The 21,458-nt window shown below is 59.4% G+C and overlaps 1 protein-coding gene across 2 annotated transcripts in view; it reads left to right on the top strand.

Annotated features, from left to right (window-relative positions):
* KCNN3 (potassium calcium-activated channel subfamily N member 3) overlaps positions 1–21,458 on the top strand; it is a 132,353-nt gene that overhangs the window by 35,712 nt on the left and 75,183 nt on the right. For both annotated transcript variants that reach the window (XM_040635725.1, XM_040635726.1), the window contains exon 2: positions 585–680. In XM_040635725.1, coding sequence (XP_040491659.1) covers positions 585–680 — 96 coding nt within the window. The remainder of the gene's footprint in view (positions 1–584; positions 681–21,458) is intronic.

Here is a 21,458-nt window from a genome sequence, read left to right as displayed (position 1 = left end):
TGCTGTGAGCGCTGGGGGTGGCCCCCCCTCCTGCCCCGTCCTCCACAGGGGGGACCCCTCCCAGCAGCTCCTCTGCCACCCTTGCCTCCTTCCCTGCTCTTGACCTAACCTGGAGGTGAGAACACCTGCCGGGACATTCTGATTCATGCGGGAGAAAACCCTGCATTGTCAGAGATGGAAGGAGCCTCAGGAATCCTCTGGTTCAGGTTTGTTCCGAGAGGAGAGAGGCCCAGGCTGGCAAGAGGTGGATGCCCTAACCCTAGAAAAGCAGCACAAAAAGGAATTATGTTCACACGACTTACGAGCACGGAGGCAAAACTCTAAACGAGCCATCAGCAGACTGAGCCACGGAGAGCAAATGCGATCCGCTCTGCCCAAGCACCGTCAGTCCCTGGAGTGCAAATAGGCTTTAACTCTAGAAAACAGAGGCTGGGGAGGGGGTTCCTTAGCCCATGTGGCCCCAGGCCCAGCCCAGGGCAGGGCAGGGCCTGGTGGCCATGCTCCTGAGCCCCCTCCCGCTTTGCAGAGCACTGCGACTGGCCCCCTTCCTGACTGTCCTAATTCTCTTCCCGTTTCTCCTCCAGGACTCCATGTTTTCGCTGGCCCTGAAATGCCTTATCAGTCTGTCCACCATCATCCTTTTGGGTTTGATCATCGCCTACCACACGCGGGAGGTCCAGGTAGGTGCCGGCCCCTCTTCGCCCCCCTTGGTGTCTGACATCGGGGCTCTTCCCTTCTGGTTTGGACCCTAAGGAGAGAGGGAACTGGGGTTGCCCTGGGCCTTCAGAACAGTTGTGACAGTCTTCATTTGGGGGTCCCAGAAGCGAACATGGCCTCATGGTGTGGGGGGCAGTCCTGGTCAGGACCCCACTGCACTGTGAGAGCCCCATAGGAGTTCCCTTGCCTTTTCTGCCTCTTGCTGGACCCTTTCAGAGCTTGAGCCCTGCCTCCCCATTGAGGCAGACGTGTTAGTGTCCCTTGCACACACACGCTTTGGATCAAATACCACCGGCAGTCTGTATTTCTCAGTCTGTATTTCTCTGAAGGCTGGGAAGGAGTCACTTTCTCAGTAGAATACAAGTCTGACGGGGGTGAGGGGCTGCTGTTTCTTCGTGCTCAGAAGTGACTCGGCCCCCAGAGAAATCCGGCTGGGCCTCTGGGTGCACTTCCGGGCCGCGGACAGGCAGCCCCTCTGGGCTGGAGTGTGGGGTGAGCAGACGTGCAGCGTCTTCTCAGGACACTGGGTCCCCCATCGCCCCGCCCGCTGGCTGACCCCCTCCCTGCACGCTGGGTAGTTCTGGAGCCTCCAGACGCTTCTCCTCACATGCATGGGAGCCTGGATGTAATCCTGGTCCCTGGGCTGGAGGAGGGCCGCCGGCCGCCCATCTGGGCCCCAGGCGACAGGCCGACAAAGACCAGAGCTCACAGTCAGAAAAACTGGGTTGAGTCTTGGCCGGGACATCTTCCCACACTGTCTTTGGCCAGCCCTGCGACCTTTCTCCGTCTGTCTGGAACACCTTTCGCAGAGGACAGGACAAGGAGTGCTCTATGAGCCGGAAACGCTATGCAAATCTCGTCCCCGTTGTTCCGGGGCTTTCTGGGCGGGGTGGCTGCACAGGCAGTGGAATGCAGGGGTCAGGGACCCTGGGCGGGCCTGCATGGCTCGCGGCCACCATGGCAGGGCTCCAGGCTGTGGATGACCAGAGGACACTGACCTAGAAGCCGCGACTCTCCGGGGCTCACAGGTGCTCGATTGGACGTGTGCTCTGAGGGCCGCGTCCACCCACCGCCAAGCAGCTTCCTTCTCGGAGTCGGAACTGCGTGGCGCTGGTGGCCTGTGAGCCAGACCGCGGTCCAGTCAGCCCCCTGCGGGAGCCAGCCCAGGCAGGAGGGACCGGGTCCTACCCTGCCCCAAACCAGTTGTGGGCCCAGCGATTCCCTCGACCCCTCTGAACCCCCGTATCCTCATCTGCAGGGAGCCCATTTGCTACGTACCACCCTGACCTGTGCGGAAGGCGTCACCCAGGCCCAAGAGAAAAGGCAGAATCCTGGAGCTCAGCTGTGACCCCAGCTTGAGGGAGGGGAACGAGGAGCGGGTCCCAGCCTCAGCCCTGCGCCCGTGAGCCTGACTATGGCTTCTTCCTGCTCCAGGCAGTGGGACTGCAAGGGCTGGCACCCCGTCCTCTGAGTCTTGTGGGGTCCGGGTTCCCAGCTCCGGGCTGTAGCCTCGGCTCTCAGACCTGGCCCAGCCCAGCCTGGCGCAGTGCCACCAGCTCGCTCGGTGCCCTTTGTCCCAACGCGGCTCACACCCAGTCTCCGCTTCACCCTAATTGTGGGCAGAGAGGACACTGTGCCAGCTGCTTTATTTTGGCCTGGCCCTCACAGTTTGGAGAAACAAAGTGAAACCAGTGGCATTGAGTCCTGGCTCAGACACTTCAGTGTGCCTGACTTCGGGGCAGCGACAGCTTCTCTGGGCCTCAGTTTCCCTATGGAAGTATGGACGTCCTATCACCCATTTTGCTGGACTCTGAGAGGGTTGGTAACAGTGGAGTCCAGGGTGGGCGTTTGTGAAATGGAAGCCGGTGCTCTTCCTATGACCTCTGCTCCCCCACTTCCAGCTGGGCACCCTCCTGCAGGAGGCTGGACCCCCTGCCCTGGCCCGGGCTTGCCTGCACTCTCAGCCACCAGAGCTATATCCTGTGGCCTCGTGGCCCCCCCATCATGTGGGGACTCATCAGTACCTGGCTCCCTCTGTCCCCTTATCTTTTCAGTAAAGCAATTTCTGCACAGAGCTGGACCTTCTCCTGCCCGAGGGACACAGGGATGGTTTGGGTTCCGGCAGTTGGCATGGGAGGCCTTGATCCTACAGGGACTCCTCGGACGCACCTCGCCCGACCACAGTGCAGTTTCCTGTTCTGTGTCTTTCTCCCCACACTTAGGGATGGTGATGTCATGAATCTTTGTATTTCCGGGGACCTACGGGGTCTGACAAAGAGCAGGGTCTGCTGTGCCTGCTTTGAGTAAAAGGGCATTGGGTGCAAGATGTCCAGTGTCCAAGCACTTGGGACTCTTCCTTAGCTCTGTGGTCTTGGGCCTCAGTGTCCCCATCTGTTAACTGGGTATCCTAAGCCTCCTCGTTCTGTAATGTTCTGGTTTAGGTCTGGGCGCAGCAGCAGCTGGGGGAGGGCAGCGCTGGGAACACCTGCAGGGGTGGGGGAAAGGCCAGCTGCGGGAAGCAGGGTAGGGGCTTGTGTGGAGGACGAGCGCACCAGTTCCCTCGGCCGCACCAGTTGCTGTGGACGTGGCTCATTTTTAGCAGGGGCCACATGACCGCGTCCCCCCTCCCCGCCCTAGACATTTGCATCTAGGCCCCTCGGCCCTGGCACACGGGAGACTGGGGTGCCTTCTGGAATCGTGTTCCTAGTGTCTGTTTGGGTGGCTTGTGTTTTCGAGGCAGAGTTCTGAAACTGGGTAGCTCTTAACGAACCCTGGCTTCCTGTCGTGTAACCTCGGGCTTGGAAGGCTCCCAGAGGTGACCGGGTGCCCGCCCTGTGCAGGAACCCCCTGTACCTCTGTGGGCTCTGTCTGTGACAGGGAGCCGCTGCCTCTTGAGGGGGCTCTCCGCTGGGCGAGGGGGGCTCTCCTCTGATGGGCAGCGTGGGTTTTTGGAAAGTCTGCCCTCCACTGCGAGGACGCGGGCCTCCCCGGAACGTCCACTCAGCCCCTGCAGGGAGAAGCAGGTGCCCACGTCGCCCACAAGGCAGCTCTGTCGTTTGAAGGTGGCTGCCCCATTTCTCCTCAGGTTTTTCTGCTTGGCTTTCTGGAGCACAGAGATTTTAAAGGCTCAGACATCTCAGGCCAGTGTGACCTGGAAAGAAATGAAAACACAAAAACAATGCATTTCATTTATTTACCAAAACTTTGAGAACAGCGCTCTCCCCGGGAGAGTCCTCTGACCGCGGTCTGGCCTCACCCCCACCCCGCGGGCAGCACCCGCCTCCCATCCCCAGGCCGCAGTCCCACATGCCAGAGGCCGCTGGCGCAGACACACTGAACTCCTTGTCCCCCACTCTTGCACTGGCCACACACGTGGTGGGGGCCACTCTGTGCTGAGCCTGGCGTGGGAGCCCAGTGCTCTGCCCTGGAAACCCCGAAATCACCTTTGTTCCCCCGAGGGGTTGCCACGCTTGAGTGAAGCCACGGCTCTGACCAATGTCTCTGGTACCATCCCAGAAGGCAGGGTAGCAGGGGGCAGGGAGCGTGGACTTGAGGGTAGCCGGATGTGGGTTCAAATCATGCTCTTTGTCACATTTTAGTGTCTCTGGTGGTCTTTAGCAAGTTACTTCATCCCTCTTAGCCAATTTCCTTTCTGTAAAATGGGGCTGATAATAGCACCTACTACAAAGGGTTATTGTGCATTAGAGAGTTTATGCAAAACACCTTAGCTTAACCAAGGACATGTTTGCTTGGCAGACAGGGTGGACAGGACATCTCAAAATAAACCAAGGCCCTGAGACGGGAAACTGCAGCGTGCACCCTGCTGTCTCCGGGACGAGGTCCTGGGCAAGAGGACTTAGATGGGTCCATGGAATTCGGGCAGTGCCGGCGGGAGCCTCTCTGCCCCAGGGAAGGGTTTCAAGATGGTGACGCCCTGAACCAGGATGAGACAAGAGCCAGGCCAGCAGGGGCTGTGCATCAGGAACGTTGAGCTCATGGAATTGCCCAGACCTGGTCACCTCTCAGGATGGAGGTGCTGTCTGCAGAGAGGGGAGGCATCTCCCTGATGCTGGGGTCGCTTGCGGGGCTGGGAGTACCCGTCAGACTGAAGCCACAGAAGGAGGTTGAGGTGGGAGTGATAGCCCGATCAGTGAAAGACTGGCCGAGTCTGAGGTCTGGCAGGGTGGGGCCAGGAGGAACCTAGGCATCTTCAGGCCAGGGCTCCAGGGGCCCGGTGGGGCGGGGGTTGAGAGGAGACAGGGCAGGCCCCTGGAGGAGAAGGAACAGTCAGGGAGGCCAGGGGAGAGCCAGGAGGCAGAAGTGTTGGTTATGGCCCAGGGAGGTCGAGGATGGGCGGTGGCAGGGTCCATGTGCCCCTCATCCCCTGGGAATGGCAGTCACAGGGCCGTGGTGGGAGGTGAGACAGTGCGTGCAGGCCAGTCTTCTATCTGACATGTTTGGCTGTGAATGCAGGAAGGCAGAGTGGCAGCTGGAGAGGACACAGTGCTAAGGGAGGGGTGTTTGATCCATTTTTATAGAGACTGCATGTGTCATCAGCTGCCAGGAAGGGGCCAGTTGAGAGGGGGAGGAAATAGTGGGCCAGGTTCTGGTCCAGTAGCCTGCAGGAGCCTGCAGGAGGGGGCGGGGCTCGCTCGCCAGGGGAGGAGCCTGTCGGAGGCGGGGCTTGCTCACCTGAGGAGAAGCCTGCAGGAGGGGGCGGGGCTCACTCACCCTTCTCCGGGGGAGAAGGTGCCCTGGCTCAGAGTGGGGGGCCAGAGGGGGGGGCACACCCATTCTGGAAGTAGAAGCAGAGCCTGGTGAGCACTGGGCAGCAAGGTGCAGGGCACAGGGCATGGGCAGAAGATTCACCCCGTCCAGCCCAGCGTGTGTATGGGAACCTCGGAGGTGGTTAACCTCAGTCTGTGGTTACTGGTCATATTCAGAATCAAAGGGGTGAGGTAGCCACTCCTGTTTGGGGGGTGCCAATCTCCTCAAGACCTGATGCTGGCTTCCAGAGGTTTCTAGCCTACTTCTGACCTGATAAGAATGCAATGACAGTAACAAAATATGGGCTTCCAACTGCATGGGTTGAAACACAGGGTCCTATGAAACGGGACACTTGTGATTTAATAAGTGTGTATAAGTGGGCGTTTTTGTTAAATGCCAGTAAGTTCTCGGCTGACAGGGAAATGACTTCAAATTATAGGACATAAATTATATTCAAGAGATGGCTTACATTACGGAGGGGCTCACCTCCCATGGCATGATGAGCCCACAGGGCCGAGCGCCCTCCTGGGTGTGTGTAACAGGCCATCGCAGGGACACGGCCACCTGGGGTGCAGGAGGCGTTCCTGGCCCGGATGCTTCGAGGCCCTGCTGCTGAAGGAGTTGGTGGTGTCTCCCATTGGGGAACGGGAGGACAGTTCAGGCTAGGTCTGGCTCTGGGCCCTCACCCTCCCTCTCCCTGTGGAAGAAGGTCCCTCTGAACTCACCCCCCCCCGACCCCCCGAGGACTACCTGGTCAGGCGCTGGGAATCCAGAAATAATTCAGGCCGTTCCCTGCCTTTGAAGCTGCTCATCCTAGACCTTGACGCACTGGGACCAGGCTGAGCAGTACCATGACATGAGGTGTGTGTGATGCTGTGTGGCCACAGAGGGCAAGGCAGGTGTCACAGGGAGATGAGGGTGTGGCTGAGTCCTGTGTTCATCGGGAGCAGAGACCTTGTATGTTTGGACGAAACTGGCCTGGCGCATTTCAGGGCAGTGGAGAAAGAAGAGAAGGAAGGGGTGTCTGTCCTCCAAGGGAGGTGATGGCTGCCTGACCCCAGTGGGGTGGGGTCTCTGTCCCCGAAGGCCTCCGGGAGCATTTCCTAGGGGTGGGTGTCTCTGGCTGGCTGACGGATTTCACTTGCCTTCACTGGCTCCAAGATGGGCCAGTGGCCCAGGCACTCCCTTTGGACTGAACAGATTGGGGACCCCTGAGACCCCAAGGCCTCCAGGAGTGTCCCCGGCCACCCCATGCCGCGGGCTGGGAGCTGGCTTGGAGCTGGCTCCGACCCCTGCATTGAGTGTCTGGTGTCGAATCGTCACCCCGTGTCTTGCCCGCGCCTGCTCTCTGCTCTGAGTCCCTGCGGAGGGGACGACGTGACTCACTGTTGAGTCCCAGAGCTGGAGCGCCTGCTGGAGCAGGTGTCCGGAGAGAACAACGGAAGGAATGAGGACAAGCGTGGGGCGGGCAGGCAGACGCATTCTCCCCTCAGTAGGAGAGCAAAGAGCCTGTGTGGCCGACTGACCCCGCGGCCACAGCCCTGTTCTGGCCTCCGCGGCTGCGTGGTGCGGGTCTGTGAGCTGGCCACCCCTGCGGGGCCTCCTTCCCTACCACCCTCACTGGTCCCTGCCTCTCCCCTGTGCCACCGGCCATCGATTGCCATAGTTACTACACTAGCCCTGGCAGTCTCTGTGTGACATTTTGGGTTTATTTGCTAAATATTTGAACACTTGGGTTTAACCCTTTCTGCTTTAAAGAGGGTTTCCCTTCTCTGCTGCCCTCCCGGAGCCCGTGGGGCCTGTGTGTGGTGTCTCAGATGCCCATACTGTCATTTCGTCACTTGGAAATGTCACCCTGTCTCATGTGCCTCGACAGGGCGCGAGCAGCGTCTGTTAGCAGATATGAAGCCGCAGCCCCGGGTGTGTTGAGACTTGCCCCGCCTGCATGGCCAGTGTGGCCAGTACCAGCCTGCAGAGTCAGCCCGCCCGAGCTCTGGTGACTTCCAGGCAGAGGCCTCTCACCAGGTCCTCCAGAAGCTTCCTCAGCTCCAGGAGTCCGACATGGTGCGGGTGTCCTCTGCCTGTGAACCCTCGCGGGGCCCGATCTCTGCGTGAACCCGGACGAGAGCAGGAGGGAGTGCCCCTGTCAGCCTCGGTGCTGTCCTCTGTGGAGTGAGCGGGCTAGACCAGATGACCTCTCGGGCCTCCGTTGGCATCCAGGATTCCGTGTCCCTAGGGTGCCCAGTAGCGGGGAGAGAGACCGAGGGAGGGAGCCGTGATGGGCCTGGTAACAAGGAGGCCTTCATGCGGAGCTGTCCAAGCAGCCTTGCCCTTCTGCCCGCCTGGCCTCTGCCCAGAAAGGGAGCGGACTCTCGCCTCAGAATAGCCTTCAACCTGAGGTAGGAAAAATCGCAGACAGTTCTTTGGCTCCAACGTCTTAGAGTTTAAAGGTGACTCTTGTTACGTCTCTTACAAGTATGAACTGGTTGGACATCTAAAAGCTTTTAGGATAATTGAAGTAAGTGACCGACTTCCCTTCCCAGTGCCAACTCCCAGTCTCCTTCCATGAGGACGGACGCCCATTTGCCACAGGCCCCAGGGGCGAGCGCTGGGCGGTACAGAATATCCCATAACCCTGTAGGGCCTGTGTGTGCTGCCCGTGACTTTCCTAGCATTAATCCGTCCCATGTAGTATCATTGTTGCCACTGTCTTCAAATGATGCCCTTCCCCGACTCGGCAGTCCTCCGTCAGGCCTGGGCGGCAGAGCCCCTGTGCTTTGCCTGGGTCCTGAGGCCACTGAAGCCCCCTGCCTGGGGCTGTGTGTTTTGAGAGCCCCAAGGCTCCCAGCCTTCTCCCAGCCACCTCTGTGGCTGTCCCTGCTGTGCCAGTCACGGCGTGGGACATGATGGGGTGCACTGATTCTGAACAGCGGGCTCTCTGCAGATTAGGGGAGTTCCTAGTGCTCTGGATGATTGTTGTTGAGTTGGACCACCAAGAAAATTCTGAGCAGAAGTCCCAGTGTCCCAAACGGCAGGACTCTCGAAAAAAGGTGGTCAAAATCACCACTGCTGAGATTCTCCAAAACTCTATCATTGGAGAAGACATGAACTGCGCTTGGTTATCTTTGAACGGAAGAATTCAGGCCAGCTGAGTCATGCAGAGCCCCGCTCCCTCTGAACACGGCAGATACGAACGTGTGGGGCTGTGGGAGGGCACTGGCCTGTGGTCTCTGGATGCTGGGCCACGTTGTGAGTCTGTTGCCTTAATGTGTTTTTATTTTTTATTTTTATTTTTTTAAAGATTTTTTATTTATTTATAGACAGCCAGCGAGAGAGGGAACACAGGCAGGGGGAGTGGGAGAGAAAGAAGCAGGCTCCCAGCAGAGGAGCCCCATGTGGGACTCGATCCCGGAACGCCGGGATCACGCCCTGAGCCAAAGGCAGACGCCTAACGACTGCGCCACCCAGGCGCCCCTTAATGTGTTTTTAAAAACACGTGGTAAAGCATACATAACGCACCATTTACCCTCTGAATGGCTTCTAAGCCTACGGCTCCGTGGCAGTGAGTCCCCGCACGCGGCTGCGCAGCTGTCCCCACCGTCTACCCCCAGAGCTGACTTTGTCGTTTTGTATGTAACCTTACGCCACTCGATGGCCCATGGGCGTGGGCGCCCCTCCAAGGCCCCTGGCTCCTGCCAGCATGCCCTGCTCAGACCTGGATGCTTCCTTCCCTGTCCCAGCACCCTCATGGCCCGGGCCTGCGCTCCGATCCCAAGTTCAGGTTTGGAAAGTGGTTTGGAAAGCCGCAAATGTCAGCGATGGCCCCTCCACTTGCTGGTCTCCTGCATGCTGGGGTTGTGCCTTTGTGACCTCAGGGGGGCCTCGTCATAGTCCTGGGAGGTGGGTTCTCTTGTTATCCCTGTTTTACAGGGAAGGCAGCCGAGGCCTCGAGGCCAGTGAGGCGCCCAGTGTCACGTGGCAGGTCGCCGTCCCCAGCCCTGATAGGCTTCAGCGTCTCGGGGAGAGAGCTCCATCTGCAGACTGTGTCTCCCATCCCTGCTCCCACAGGGCCCAGAGGCAGCCAGGAAGTTGGGCTGAGCCAGGTGGGCTCCCCTCCAAAAGGGGCGACAGTTACCATGACAGCCCAGAGTGGGACCTCGGCTGGACCAGCCCGTGCTGCAGCAGCACCTGTCCCTCTGTCCCAGCCGCCCCTCTAGGAGGAACCCCAGCCTCTGCTCTGCTCCACGGAGGCCCCTCTGCTTAGTAGAAACCCTTTCCTTATCCTGCTTTCCCTGTTGTCCTCCCCTTGGGTCCGAGGCCTGCCTCAGGATGAGGCCCGCACCCTTAGGGTGGTAACGCCAGCCGTCTGAGCTGGGACACAGCCTCCCGTCCCGTCCCTGCCAGGCTGGAGTTTTCCTGGCTGCCTGGCCGGGCCCCTCCCGGGTCTTCTTCTTTCCTGCCCCTGCCTTCCGAGGGGCCAGCTCCCGATCCTTGTGCCCACTTGCTGCTTCCCTGGACCCACAGTGTCCCTGCCTGTCCCTGGGCCCCAGAGCCAAGGCCTGCCTGGGGTGCACCTGGCCTTTCTTGAGACCCTGAGCCTTGGCCTGTCAGTGGCCTGGGGCGGGGGCAGGCTTCTGCAGCTTCCTCTTTCCCCCCATACTTCCTCGTCCTTCAGGCTCTCCTGTGGTAAGGGGCCAGCAGCCTCCCCCCCAGGCCTCCTTGGTTGGACTTCCCAGGGTCTTCCCCTCCCCAGATGAAACATCCCCAACTTCCCTGGTGTGGTGAGGGACCCTGTCTGCCTGGCCCCTGCTGCTCCGCACTCTGCCCACTTGGTCTGCACCTGCCAAGGCCTGTGAGCTGGTCAGTACAGAGCGCCATGCACCTGCTTTCTTATTCTGTTCCTGCAGCCAAAGACAGTTGGCGCCGTTGACCAGCATCCAGCTGGTTAGTGAACATTGAATCTCATGTTTACGAAAACCTTCTGTCTGTCACAGAGCTGCTAAGACAGTGGTTCCACACCCCTGACCCCAGTCCCCTATCCTTGCTTGTATAGTTGGCTTTTTGGGGGAAAAGCCTCATCTTTGGTTTGCCTTTTAGGCAACCCCCCTTTGCTCAGCTCGTCCCTCTAGCCTGTCTCTTGTGTGTGTGTACAGGGCCTCCCTGCTTCCTGTCCTCCTATGTTCGGTGAGCCTGACTACAATCGCTTCATCCAAACCATTGATACAAATGTGGAACCAGAAATGGCATCTGGGAGATAATCTTCCTTTCGGTGGATTAAAGACAGAAGGAGTGGAGAAAAAGGAATTCAAGTGTTTGCAGATCTTTCTTGTCCTAAGCATTCTATGGCCTCCCCTCCGGCTGTGGTTTTACGCTCCTCCCCAGCGCCCCCCCAGCATAAGCTTGGCTCTGCCTTCACAGAGCCCGTGCTGCCTGAGCCGCGTGCCACGCGGGCGCCGGGCTGTGGGTGCGGTGGCTGGGGCATCTGCACGACCGCCGGCGGGGCACCTGGCCGCCACGGGACTGGGTGGGCACGGCGTTGCCCCAGCATTCCGCGTCACAGCGGTGTGCTTCCGCGGCAGCCCCGAAGCAGCTCCCAGCCGCAGCCGCCGGGCTCGGCCATGACTGCCCACCTGTGGACACCGGGGATCCGCGGCCAGCGCGGTGGGGCCGTCCTCCAGGTGCAGAGCAGTCGCGGCCTCTGGCTCGGCTCCCCCAGGCCGCCCTGAGGGGCTCTGCTCTGCTGTGTTGGCGCCCCGCAGGCCTTGCCCCGCCCTGGCCTCTGTTCCCTCACTTGTGCCCCTGGGGCAGGGCGTAAATGCTCCCAAGGTTCGTCCAGGCCTCTCTGGTGCCTCTTGCCAGAATGTGCTGGAAACCTTGTTGGTTTGAGGGCAAAGAGAAATGACCACCACTGTGTGTGGAATTGGGGGGGAGGTAGTGGGCAGGGCGGTATTTGTCTTCCTGTGCTGTTAGAAATAGCAACTGTTCTCTACCTCCCCTGAGGACTGGACAAAAGGTGATTATTTCATTTGACACAGAGCTATTGAAGGTCTGTTCTGAGCCAGGCACCGCGGGGACGGCAAGGTCCCTGCCCTAAAGGGGCTTGTGATCTAACAGGGAGATAAGCACTCACGTCTCACCACTGCCTCGGCTGCCGACAATGGGACAATGGCAGACTGCGGGGGTGGTGGGCACAGCAAGGACCCCCTGGCTGCCATGCTGGCCGGTTGGGATGGGCCTGCAGGGCTGGGCAGAGCTCCTGGGCTCGGGTGGGGTGAGGTGCTTTAGGGAAGGGACCTGCTCGGGCAGGTGTGGAGCAGGGAATGGGGGGTGCAGGTGCCATGCGGCAGTGGTGAGAAGTGGGGGTGAAGGGAGCTGGTGAGCAGGAGTGGGGGTGGCCGGGCACCCACGTGTACAGCAGTGGCCATCCATTCCCATCCACCAGAATGGGCTCAGGGACGGGCAAGCCAGGGAGCTCCTCGCCCACGCATTAGCAAAGCATTGAATAGGAGACTGGAAGGCCTCACTCTCAGTGCTGACACCCAGGGGGTGGGGGAAGACTGGGGATTATGGTGGAGCCCCCGTCGCTGGGGCCCCTCGTCCCAGGCCAGCACCTGTGCTGACACAGCCCAGCGCAGGCTAGAGGAAGTGGTGATGGGTCTCCATTCTTGGGAGATCTGTAGGAATAAGGAGGGCAGCTCCTTGGTGCACTCCGGCTCACCAGTGAAAGCCACAGGAAGTAAGGCTGCTGGGCTCCACATCCTCCCTGGCCGGACAGGACCTCACTGGGAGCCAGGGCCTCATGGGGCCTGCTCTGTCGGACCCACATCTAAAAAGATGTGGAGCAGGAACTGAGCTGGTGGGGCTTTACAAGAACCTTAGAGTTCTGCAATTTTGCTCTTCCCTTATTGTTCCCAAACTCAGCCGCGACCTAAGAATACACTGTTCCAAGCAGCCTGGAGACCCAGCTACCCAGGGCAGGGCCTTTGCATGCTTGCTTTGCCCGCAGCATTCCACCTGCAGGCTTGGGGATGCACGGTGACTGCAAGGCCACCCTCCCAGAGTGCTGGTGGATCGGGCTCCCGTCCCCGAGGCCTGGCTGTCACCCGCAGGGTCAGTGACATCACCCAAGGCTGGTGTGGGGTCTTCTCAGTTTGTAGCGGGCTTCAAGGGAGCAAACACAGGGAGGTGGCTGTCCAGGAGCAGCTGCCATGGAGCGGAAGCTGCCGTGGCCCCTGCCGCCCGTGGCTCCTGCTGCTCGTGGCGGCTGCCCAGACACAGGCTTCCTCTCCTTCCTTCCCTCTGACCTCTCGTCGGCACGGTCTACACCTGCCTTGTTCCGGTTCCGCCCTCTCCTGCCGGCTCTGCTGGCTTTCTCGCTCCAGCCTTGCCCCTCTTTCCCATCTGAACATGTGTCTGTCGCCATGGGCTGGCTTCACGTGCGTGGCTTTCAAGCCGGATTGACAGGGCTGAGCCTTACAGCCAGCACTGCCTAGCTCTGGAAACAGAACCAGGAGGACGCCGAGGTCAGGGTCGCGCAGCAGAGAACATTCTGATCTGGGTGTCTCTTCAGGGTAAATTTAGTTTGCGGGGCTGGTGCAGCATTCCAGTGTGGTGGGAGTCCTTGTACGCACGGCGGGGAGGGAGCGCGTCTTCCTCACCTGCCCGGTCCGCGCAGGGGCCATGGGAAGCCCCCGGTGCCTGACCGCCGCTCGAACCTGTGTGAGAGTTCTTCATTTGGCACCAGATTTCCTTCGGGCCTCTTTCTAGTCTAGTTGTTGGTGGTTCTTGGGGCTTCCACGTTTTCATGGCTAGCGCATTCCAAGGTGGAAATGCAGGTTAATAGTGTGTGCTATGTGTTCTCACGCTGCCAGGACCAAATCAATAGCGACTGAGGTATTAATTGGGCCTTTATGAACAGAAGGTGAAATGTGGGAGAGCGGAATCGAGTTGGAACCTCAGCTCTGCGGCTAAGGGGCACGGCGGACGAGGCGCGGACGAGGCGTGGAGCTGCCCTGTGTCCGTGTCTCTGTCTGTGTAACGGGATCACAGTGGCCACACAGGAGCGCTGAGAGCGCCAGAACCGGGCGCAAGGTGCACGACAGCCTGGTGCACACCAGGGGGTGATGGATGTGTAGCCAGGATGTGGACCCTCCTGGCCAATGAGATCGCGGCTGCAAACCCAAGCCGTCTGCCCGCTGGTCCCGCTCCTGCCTGCTGGTGGCAACTACCGAGGCCTGTGAGGTGGCGTCTCTGAGGCCCTGGCTGACCGATCCGTGGTGCTTTCTTTCTTTCTTTTTTTTTTTTTTTAAAGATTTTATTTATTTATTTGACAGAGAGACAGCCAGCGAGACAGGGAACACAAGCAGGGGGAGTGGGAGAGGAAGAAGCAGGCTCATAGTGGAGGAGCCTGATGTGGGGCTCGATCCCACAATGCTGGGATCACGCCCTGAGCCGAAGGCAGACGCCCAACCGCTGTGCCACCCAGGCGCCCCAACCGTGGTGCTTTCTTAGCTGGTGGTCAGGAGCGCTCCCTGGGGACTCCCTTCCCACCCCTCCCCCGCTGCCACCCCTCCCACCTGGTTTCCTGTTGTTTCTTAGAACAGAGTCAGGAAGCAGAGCCTGGTCCGTGCTGTGTTACTGGGCATCGCAGGGCTGTAGGAAGCTGCCTGCCCTGTCTCAGAAGGACTGGCGAGGCCCCACCTGCCTGCTCAGTGCTGGTGTGTGGGCCTGGGCCCCTCGGCCAGCTCGGGAGCTGGGGTGCAGAGAGGGGGCCGCCCCTGAGAGGACGGCCATGGTACACACAGTGACAGCAGCTAATCGTGACGAGGCGTTAAGAGCAGAGCTCCATGTTTTCAGACTTCATCTCATCTTCACACTGCCTCCAGTTTCTTCTCACTCATCCTGTATCAGTCCCCTGCAGCTGCTGTAACAAATTATTATCCATTTGGAGGCTGAAAACAGCACACATTTCTTGTCACGTAGTTCTGGAGGTCTGGAGTCTGAAATGGGTCCCGCCGGGTGGCCTGCCTCTAGAGGCTCCAGGGGCCTCTGTCTCCTTGCCTCTCCCCGCTCCCAGAAGCTGGCGCCTTTCCAGCCGTTCTCACATCTGATCGCGGACACCGACGCCTCTTGCCTCTCTCATGGAAGGACCATCACGTTGTGCCGACCGGATAATCCAGGATAATCTCCCCATTTTCTAGTCACCTGATTACCATGCTAATTCCATCTGCGTCCATAAGTCCCCTTTGCCTGTAGGGTGATATTCACAGGTTCTGGCGATTAGGATGTGGACAGTTAGGGGGCCGTTATCCTGCCCCTATCTGCAGATGAGGATTCTGGGTTAGATAGCGTGCCCAAAGTCACAAGCTGCATGGTCTGAAACCCGCCAGCTCTCTCCAAGGCTCCCCAGCAAACCAGAGAAAATGCACCCCCAGGATGGCCCTGAATGGCAGGGGGAGTTTCCACACACCAGTTAATCCCTAGCGGAAGAGCCACTTCTCTGGTGAGACTCAGCAGGCTCTGGGCCAGCGGTCCTCAAGTTTGGCTCTATCACCCAGCAACCACCCTTTATGTATTTATTTATATGTTTTTTTAAAGATTTCTTCCTCTCTTTCCTTCCTTCCTTCCCCTTTCCTTCCTTTCTTCCTTTCTTTCTCTCTTTCTCTTTCTTTCTTTCTCCCTTTCTTTCTTTCTTTTTCTTTCTTTCTTTCTTTCTTTCTTTCCCTCTCTCTCTCTCTCTCTCTCTCTCTCTTTCTTCTTTCCTGTGCAAAGGCAGGGAGGGGCAGAGGGAGAGAGAATCCCAAGCAGACGCCCCCTTGAGCAGGGAGCCCCACGCAGGGCCCAATCCTAAGACCCTGAGATCATGACCTCAGTGGAAACCAAGAGTCTTGGTTAATAGTGAGCCTCACTGCTTTATCGACTGAGTCACCCAAGTGCCCGGAGCAATCACCCTTTAAAATAATGCTGGGACCCAAGTCCCACCCCAGGGACTGGATTTAATTGCTCCGGGGAGGCACTAGGCATAAGGATTCCCAGGTTCCCCAGGTGGTTCTATTTTTTTTTTTTTTAAGATTTTTTGTTTATTCATTTGAGACAGAGAAAGACAGAGAGAGAGGCAGAGGGAGAAGCAGACTCCTCACTGATCAGGGAGCCCGATGTGAGGCTTGATCCCAGGACCCTGAGATCATGACCCGAGCCAAAGGCAGACATTCAACCGACTGAGCCCCCCCAGGCGCCCCTCCCAGGTGATTTGAAAGTGCAGCAGAATGTGGGTCATTGCTCCGAGCTAGTCCACGGCCTGCCTGCCCCACAGATGCAGCCTTACCTGACCCTGCGGATGCTCCCTCTTGCCCCGAACTGTGCTCTGGGGCCCTTGTCCTGAGTGACCCTGTCTCCCCTGCTGCTCCTTCGGACCCGACTGCACAGAGGACCCCGGGAGCAGGCCTGTTTGCCTCCTGCGCCTCTCAGACCCCTCTGCAGGGCTGTCTGCAGAGTTGGTTTTATTAATTTCCCCTTTGCATGTTATATTTCTGTGAAGGGTCTCTCCTAGAAGATACAATAAACTGGTTTTTAGGACATCCTCACTGATGTGGGAATTTGGGGTTCGAAGCCAACAGCTAAGAAAGAATTCTTGAGACGTCTTTGGTGCAAAAAGGTGGTTTTATTAAAGCATGGGGACGGGACCGGTGGGCAGAAAGAGCTGCACCAGGGTCACGAGGAGTGCCCCATTATAGACTTTCAAGTCGGGAGGGGGTCAGGGAGAGCACAAGCCTCCCAGGTGTTTCAGAAACAAGGTTTCCAGGCCCCCGAGGGGGCGAGCTATTGTTAGGAAAGGTCCTTTATGGCTGTTTAGTAAAAACTCAGTGTGAGACCCTTCAGGTGAATACCAGTGGGTCATAGCTTGGGGGTGATTGCCAACAGGTATCTTGGGGGGTAGGGATAGAGGAAGGTTCCAAAGGAATCTCTATTATGTTAAAGTAGCCTCACAGGGTCCTGGGGGTTGGGCTAAGGTTGCCTTTTGCCTTTAGCAAAGTTCAACTTGAGGCTGCTGGGTCCCTAGAGGAAGGTCCCTCTGCCTGTTTCAAGGACTTGTCGATGGGCTGTGGGCAGTAAGGACATTTGATTTTTTCTTTTGCCTTTGCTCCCATGTCACTCATCACTCGTCAGCTCAGCTTGAGAGCCCGCGTGTGTGGCGTCTGACTGGAGGTCGGACTCTGGAGCCCGGCGGCCAGGGTTCACATCCCAGGCCTGCCAGCTCCTGCCCGTGAGCTTGGGGCAAGTTACCGCATCTCTCAGGGGCCTCACCTATATGATAGGGATAATCGTGGTCCTCACCTAGGGTTGGTGTGACAGTGAATGGTTTTATCTGTGTAAAAGGGATGAGACTGCCTGGCACACAGTAGGACTACGTGAGTATTGCTAGTGTCCTTCTCTTAACTGAGCCCCGTTGGACTCAGTGGAATTCAGCAAACCCAGGTTACGTCCTTGGTGCCAGGACAGGAACGAGGACGATGTGCTCCCTGCCCTCAAACAGCTTGTGGTCTCGGGAGGGAGTGAGGGGTGTTGAGAAGGGGACGGAGGGGAACATTTGGACACCCAGTTGCAGAACAGTGTTGAGTGTGAACCGAACTGCCATGGGGTCATAAAGAGAGGGCCACCCATGATGTGGGGACTCGAGGACCGCGGAGGGGAAGGTGCTGGTTTCCCGTCCACACCTCCGACTAGGTCTGTGAGCTGTGGATTCCGGTGAACCGTGCTAGCACTTGCAAGGTGTGAGTGATTGAGTGGTGCCCACTTCCTGCTGCAAACGGCCCGGCACAGAGGCAGGGGCAGGCTCTCTGCAGGGACGGGCGCACAGCCCCCTCTCAGCTCCCCTGCTTGCAGCTGGAGTCCAGAGCCTCAGGAGGGAGGACGTGCCGTCAAGTGAGGGGCAATCCCAGCAATGCACGGGCAGGGCAGTGGGCCCCAAATACCGCCAGGGGCAGGGACAGACATGCCCGCGTGGGGAGCTGGGCGGTGCGGTTGGCGGGAGAGGCACTTGAGGGAGGAGCCCCTCTGTCCCGCCCGCCCACGTGGCTCCCGCGCTGCGCTCAGCCTTGGCCCGCGCTGCTGGCAGCTGCGGCGATGGACCAGCTGCGGGAACAGCTGTTGCTGCCGCTGGGCTGTGCTCCCCCTGGCGTGCTTCCCAGCCCGCTTGGCTGAACACGCTTCACAACAGGACTCAACACTCCTTGGGTTCCAGCTGTAAAACGCGCTCAGAGAAGGACGTTCCTGTCGGCCCCCTGAGGACAGTGGGGTGGACGCTTGATAGGGTTGTAGGTGTTCTGGTTTTGAGGACAATCACCTGGTGAGGACAGACAGAAGTAGATGAGCGTGTTTCTAAGGGCCGTCGTGGGAGCCAGGAGTGATACAGGTCATCTCCAAAGTGACAGGTGTCGCTTCTGACCTGCAGCTCAGGGGTTCTAGTGTCAGAAACATTCAGATGCGCGTTTGGTGAAGCAGCCTGGCTGTTCAGCTGCAGCCCTGATGTGACTTGTCACCACAGGTTTGCCGTCTCCTGGAGCCTGTTTGGAGGCCCCCCCCCAGTCCCGCCGTTGCACCTTGCAGGTGGACACAGATGTCCGCTCTTCCTGGCCGAGTCTCTGGAGTCTGCACAGGGAAGGGGAGCCCCCAGGCTTATTGGTGGGCAGGGTGCCAGGGCCCAGCCTGAGACCAAAGCCCGGTGCCCACAGCTGGAGCCGAGGCAGGCGACCCAGGGCTCCGTCCCCAACGGTAGGCACTTGGCGTGGCCTGCGCGAGCCTGAGCGGCCCCTGACCTGCCATGTGCAGCGGGAAGGGACCTCACAGAGAGGGGCCAGCTCTCTAACAGCCATCCAGAACCACTCCCCAAAGGGAGGCCGAGGAGGTGGCCTCCGAGTGACCGCCAGAAGCAGGAGCAGTGGGGCCGGCCGGGGGCCGGCTGCTGGAGTCGGCACGCGGGCCACGCAGAGAGATTCGGGCTTCCTTGGGTTGAATCAGATGCCCGGCTCTGGCTGGAGGGTTTCAGTCAACAGATCCCATCTCCTCTGTCATAGTTTAGGTATATGTTTTGCCTCCTGTGCTTGGGTTATAAATTCTCGTCTGGAAACACCTTCCGTGACGTCCAGGGAAAGCCACTCCCCAGGCCTGGACTCTAGGCCCTGTGGTCACACAGCACAGACCAGCTCTTACTGCCTCCCCCTGCGTGAATGCGAGCTCTCCTCCTCCCCAGCCCAGAGCCAGCGAGCCCCGCACACGGGCAGGGCGCGCCCCTTCTCACAGGCCTGGGTGAGCGCAGGGCGGCCAGCGCGGAGGAGCGCGGGGCCCACGCGCACAGGCGGCCAGGCCGGTGGGCCTCTGCCTCCTCTTTGCTCTGGAGCCCTGGGCTAATTGCTTCAGCCCGTCTGCCTTGGTTCCCTCAGCTGTGAAGCGGGGTCCGTGGGGGCTGCGACCATCGGAACGTACAGAATGTGCTCGGCAGAGCGTCTGGCCCGGGGCGCGACTTCAGCGCGGGGACTGCTGTCAGCTCTGTTCCACGAGCGCCCGCACTCAGCAGGGCAGGTGCCCGTCCTGGAAGCCGCGAGGGGCAGGGGAGCAAGTGCTGAGCTCTGATCTTGTCCCTGCTCTGGCAGGCGCGGCCCTGTCCTCTCCCCGCGGCAAACAGAGCCCCAGAGGCCAAGGGCTTAGGTCACACGTCCTCACGTCCTCATGGGGCGTCCGGCCCTCAGGCCCTTCCAGGAGCTCCTCCCGGTCCTGCACTGGGGGCTGCGAGCAGCTGTGCCTCCAGCAGCCCTCCCCCGGCCCCCGTGCTTGCTCCCGAGCCGCTCCCAGGCAGGTGCGCTTAAAAATAAGTCGTGAAAGTGGCATTTGTTTGAAGCGTAAGAGATGTCACTCAGAAAGGGGTTTTGTTCCTCCTGTGTAAAAGATGAGAAATAGCTTATCTGGTTAAAGAACTTTTTTGGTCGGTTCTTCTTTCAGGGGGCGGGAGCGAGCGTCCTCTGTCCTTTCGGCCAGGCTCCAGGGAAGAATGACCGTGGCTTCAGAGCCTCTCCGGGCTGGGCTTTCTCATTGATCTCTTTCCCTCGAGTGAATGGGTTCTACAGAAGCTGCAGAGAGATTTCCCCTAATGATCGTGGGCAGAACAGAATAAAAAGGGATTCTGGGGGTATCTTGGGACCTTAAGTGCTGCCACACGCCGACACTTCATTTCGGAACATAAAGGGCCTTCTCCCTTTCTCCCAAGATAAACGGTTTTCTTCAGTCAGGGACAGTGAGGGAAGAAGCAGGGCTTTCCACATAAAACTGAAAGACTGTCCCGGGGTGTGGGAAGGGTCTTCCCCCGCCCCCTTGTTCTGGACTCCCCCAGAGTCTCCAACAAAGGAGGCTGGAGGCTGGAGTCCCCTAGCCAGCTCGGTGGACAGAGTCATTACCTGTTTCCTCCTAACAGGTGTCTCTTGGGGAGGCCTGGAGTCTAGGGAAGGAATTCCTGCTTCCTGGGCCCTCGGGAAAACCCGTTCTCAGACTGCCTGGCATCACAATCGATGCCCAGGAGGGGGTACCAGTGCTGGTCTGCAAGGGGCTTTCCCTGTGGGGCCCGCATCCCGGCCAGCTGTGACAAGGCCAGCTCTGGAGCTCCGCCCTGTGACCCCACATCAAAGCCTGGCCCTTGGCGTCCACCCGCTATTGAGGGGTTGGGTCAGAAAAGTGCCCTGAGCCAGCTGTGGCTGCCCTGTTGTGTCCCGCGGTGGAGAGAGCCGCCGCTCCGTGAGGATGGAGGGAGGCCGCCGTGGTGCGCCAGCATCAGCACAGGGCCCTGCCCCAGCGTGGGTTCCACGGATACCGCCCACAGTCGAGTGGAGGAAGGATGAAAGAACTCACAGCTTCTTCTCCAGCAGGGGTGGCTGGTTCCTCGTCGGTCCAGGCCTGGTCTGCTGGGCTGGGTCAGGGCCACGGGGAGGACAGGCTTTCCTTTATTTCAGAGTGAGCTGCATATACGGCCCGTTTTGTAAGAATACAGCAACTGTCTGGTCCGGGGTGAAAAGCCCCAGATGCCCCAGCCCTCAGAGCCATTTCAAGTGCAGCTGCACAGGGATTTGGGGGGCCTCTCCGGGGTCCTGCGCTCTGCGGCCTGGGGCAGGCCAGGACCAACCTGCGGTCAGCCGTGGACTCCCTGTCCCCAGGGCACCTGGGTGCTCCGGCGGGGGCGCTGGGGGCTCTCCCATCCCTTCCAGCAGCCCCTCTTCAGGGCATTTACCGCTGAATTCCCACGTGACCCTGTGCAGGGGAGGGGACAGGACCCCTGGCAGCTCCACCGTGTGGGCCTGGAGTCTCTGGCTGCTCTGACCAGCTGGTTCACAGAGGCTGTCTACACTGGGGCCCTGACCAGGACAGGGCAAATGCCCGGCCCTGCTGGGCACTCACCCAATGAGTAGCAGTGACCTTGAGCCTTTGACCCTATCACAGACGATGACCCAGGCTGTCCACTGACTGCGCTGAGACTGGCGAGCATGTGGCTCTTGTCATCTCTGTTGGATGGAATTCACGGTCCTGCGATGGTGAAAGTCAGTGTGTGCGGTGTGCTTGGTGTGTGTGTGACCCAGCATATTAACGTAAGAGGAATACGTGGCCGTGAGGGTCACACGACTGAGCTCCCGTCCGCACGGCCCTGGCGAGGTCCAGGGACTGAGCACCTGGAGGAGGACACCAGGGTCTGGGCTCTGGCTCTGCCCCTTCCTACCCGCTGGCCTCAGGCAAGGATGGTGCGTTGCCGAGCCGGCTCTGCCGGCTGCTTCTCCTCTTCCTCCTCCTCCTCTTCCTTCTCCTCCTCTTCCTTCTCCTCCTCTTCCTTCTCCTCCTCTTCCTCTTCCTCCTCCTCCTCCGCTCCCCCTCCTCCTCCGCTCCCCCTCCTCCTCCACTCCTCCTCCTCCTCCTCCTCCTCTTCCTCCTCCTCCTCCTCC

The sequence above is a fragment of the Ursus maritimus genome, unplaced genomic scaffold (assembly GCF_017311325.1).
Source record: "Ursus maritimus isolate PB19 unplaced genomic scaffold, ASM1731132v1 scaffold_2, whole genome shotgun sequence".
Taxonomy (NCBI): domain Eukaryota; kingdom Metazoa; phylum Chordata; class Mammalia; order Carnivora; family Ursidae; genus Ursus; species Ursus maritimus.
Note: the sequence above shows the minus strand (reverse complement) of the source record. Positions and strands in the feature narration are given on the sequence as shown.